Source organism: Artemia sp. Qi Xiang Cuo, chromosome 10 (genome assembly GCF_049724085.1).
Source record: "Artemia sp. Qi Xiang Cuo chromosome 10, ASM4972408v1, whole genome shotgun sequence".
NCBI lineage: Eukaryota > Metazoa > Arthropoda > Branchiopoda > Anostraca > Artemiidae > Artemia > Artemia sp. Qi Xiang Cuo.
In genome coordinates, this window is record NC_142803.1 from 61,576,671 (window position 1) to 61,580,307 (window position 3,637).

The following is a 3,637-nucleotide window of genomic DNA, read 5'->3' on the forward strand; positions in this document are numbered from 1 at the left end:
TATAATTAATGAAATATCAATATTGCCTTTCATTAATGAAAGGCAATCAACTCCGCCTGTAGATGTACAGCCAGTCCCAAGCCTGGATAAAGGAGGAGGGTAGGGCAGTAGACAAGCAGCCTGCCCCGGAAAAACAAGCCTTGTTATAGAAACGTTCAGCGAGAGCCACATGATACCAAATATGCAACCTGATGACGACCATGGACCAACCCCGGACCCCTTGATGACGACTTCAGACCGCCCCCGGACACGATTCTTTAAAGCAAATTGCCAATGAAACCTTGGTTTCTGGAACGTAAGGACCATTGCTCAGTCCTCAAAGACAGAACAGGTCCTAGAAGAAATGGAAAGTTATGGTTTAGACATTCTGGCTCTGTCGGAGGTCCGTTGGACTGGTGCAGGAAATCAGAACCTCAAAAAAGGATGCAGAATCCTGCACAGTGGCACCGACAAAAAGAAAGAGGCAGGCTTTGCCATAATGCTGTCAAAATTGCTGTCTCAAGCCCTCATGAAATGGACTTCTATAAATGAGAGGATCATCGTAGCACGTTTCACAGGCAGCCAGGCAAAACTAACAGTAGTCGCATGCTATGCGCCAACTAATGATGCAGACAAAACCTTAAAAGACGACTTCTACAACATCCTGCAAGCTGTTGCCAAAGATATCCCCCGTCACGATCTCTCTGTTTTGTTGGTGACTTCAATGCCAAAGTGGGGAGCGACAAGTCATACTGTCCTGAGGTTCTTGGGAGCCAAGGCCTCGGCGAAGTAAACGAGAACGGGACACTGTTAGTGGATTTTGCGATAACGAACGAGCATATCATTGGAGGAACCTTTTTTCAACACAAAATCATGAATGGGTTTTCATGGAACTCCTCAGACCCAAGAACACATAACAAGATTGACCATATTTTGATCAACAAAAAGTGGAAATCGAGCCTCCAAGCTGTAAGAGCCTATAGAGGAGCCGACGTTGCTATAGACCATGCCTTGATGATTGCAAAGCTAGCTCTCAAGTTGAAATCCACGCAGAAAAATTCAAACAAAAGAAAGTCTTGCCTATGACTCAGATAAACTCTCCAACACCAAAATGCAACACGAGTTTACTAAGCAGGTAACAAACAGGTTTGAGAACATGGCCCTAGACCTGGACCACGCTGTTAGCATGGAGAAAACCTGGACCACCCTAAAGGAAACCTATAACCAGGTAGCCAAAGAAACAATTGGGCACCAAAAGCGACTAATTAAAATCGGACGATCAGATTCAGCGTATCAGAGAACCCTATTATAAAAGTTTCAAACTCCTATCTGTAAAAATGTGGATTTTTTTTGCCGAAGAAAGATCCCAGATGCGTGTTTTTTTTGTTGTATTTTCCATGGGTAATTGTATCGACCCAATGGCCATAGAATATTGCAAGAGCGCTCATTTGAACTGAAATTAAAAGTTCTAGTGCCATTTTTAAGTGACCAAAGAAATGAGGGTTATAAGACCCTCTTCCACGCTCATTTTCCTCCCAAGTCACTCGATCGAAATTTTGAGATAGCCATTTTGTCTGGCATGGTCGAAAAATACAATATCTATGTCTGTGAGGATGATTTGATCCCCAGAGTCCCCAAAGGAAGGTCTGCAAGTTATGAACTTTGCCCAATGTTTACATATAGTATTGGTTATCGGGAAGTATACAGAAGTTTTCAGGAGGATTTTTCTGGTAGTTGAGGGGGGGGGGGTTACGTCGGAGGATTACGTGGGTTGCGTGGGAGGATCTTTCCACCGAGAAAGTTTTCACGGGGCAAGGGACATTGACATAAAGGGAGTGCCGGATTTCCCAGCATTATTGAAAAAACTATCAGAAATTAAATTTAAAAGAAATTTTTTTTCAACTGAAAGTAAGGAGCAACATCAAAAACTTAAAACGAATATGATTGAGTTTGCCAATGGCCTTTGTGATTAAGGGGCGATTCTTATCGAATTGGAACAAAATTTGAACTTTAGTGTAAAATGCGAGATACATTACTAGGGGGCGAACCCCCCTTTTATAAGTAATAAAAATATATGAAAATAGAAGTTCTTTATATAAGTTAATTCGTAATTTACCTCAGATCAAAATTTCGAGAAAGCCATTTAGCCAAAAATAAAGTAAAATTAATATACAATTTTTTTTTATTATTCATGTACGGTGAGCCAAAATCAATGCTGCATTAATTCAAAAACATTCAGAAATAAAATAAAACAACTAGATTTCTTAACTGAAAATAAGAAGCGAGATTAAAACTTAAAACGAACAGAGATTATTCCGTATATTAAAAGGGTTGTCCGATCCTCAACGCCCCGCTCTTTACGCTAAAATTTGAATTTTTCTCACAACTCAACTTTTTATAACAATTCTATGACTTTTAGGGGGTGTCTCCCCCTTTTTTGAAAATAAGACAAATTTTCTCTTTCGCGTAACTTTTGGATGGGATAGATTAAACTTGATGAAACTAATTTATTTGAAATCAACATAAAATCTGATTCTTTTGATGTATCTTTTGCTATCCGTTTTTTAGAGTTTCGGTTACTATTGAGCCGGGTCACTCCTTACATACAGTTCATTACCACGAACTGTTGGAAAAAAGTGGTACTTGTCTAAAATATTAATTTGAAAAAAAAGCTTTTCAGTGGGAAGCAAAGAGCGAAGTTGAAACTTAAAACGAAGAAAAATTATAACTTGACAGCCTATCAAACGTATATCAATAAAACTAGTGCAAATAAATGTACTGGTGATATTTCTCTATGTTTGGAGGATTACAGAAAACTAGCACTTTACTGAAAACACAAAAGCCAATTTTAAGAAACACGAATATTGATTTAGGAGTCCAAAGTAAATTCGTGGCTTCACAGCAACAGACTAATCTATAAATCTTTTCGTAGTCTTACGGGGGCTGTGATATCAGTAACTTTCAACATACAACTAAAATTATCTTAAAAACTTAGGCATAAAAATAATAAGTTTACAGTCGGTAAACAGCATAAAAAATAATGGATTGATTCATCTGGTAACATCCTGGTCTCACCTAGTATTGGTCGAAACGAAGAAATTACCAACTTTAATATGGACTCTGGAGATCTAGTTATTTCTCTCTATAAAACGGAGAAATTCAAGTTGTGATCTGGGTTGCAGCAGCAGCTGCAACCTAGTAAAGAGCAAACTACAGCCCATAATAATCAAAAGTTGAATAACTTGTTAAAAAAAAACTGTGTAGTAAGAAAAAATTGCCATTTGACACTGAATCAGCAATGATAACTATTGTTTTGGTTAATTTTACAGTAAAAGTTTATTGCAAAAATAAATATATGGTGGTTTCAAAAAAGAGTCATAGGTAGAACATTTCAGAATCCGTTCTTTTCTTGATTTTTTTTTATTTGAGTTTTTTCTACCCCAGAAGATTTTCTGGCAGAAAATACGCCAGAACTCAACTTGGAAAAATAAACTTTAATTATTTGAGGTTCCATGATTTAACAATTTGAAGAATTCGCCATAACAACCTGGAAATTCATGTTGAAAATTAAGCTTCTCCTTTGTAAGAGTACATTTTTCATGCAGAGGAAGAAAACACTACTTTTCTCCAGTATTTAGCCCTAGATAGAATATGAAAA

The 3,637-nt window shown here is 37.6% G+C and overlaps 1 protein-coding gene across 1 annotated transcript; it reads left to right on the forward strand.

Moving 5' to 3' along the window:
* Nucleotides 1–343: 343 nt before the first annotated feature.
* On the forward strand, nt 344–772 carry LOC148947996 (protein CFDP2-like). Its single transcript, XM_089096060.1, has one exon. The coding sequence runs from the start codon at nt 344–346 to the stop codon at nt 770–772; it is 429 nt and encodes a 142-aa protein (XP_088952186.1).
* Nucleotides 773–3,637: the final 2,865 nt, after the last annotated feature.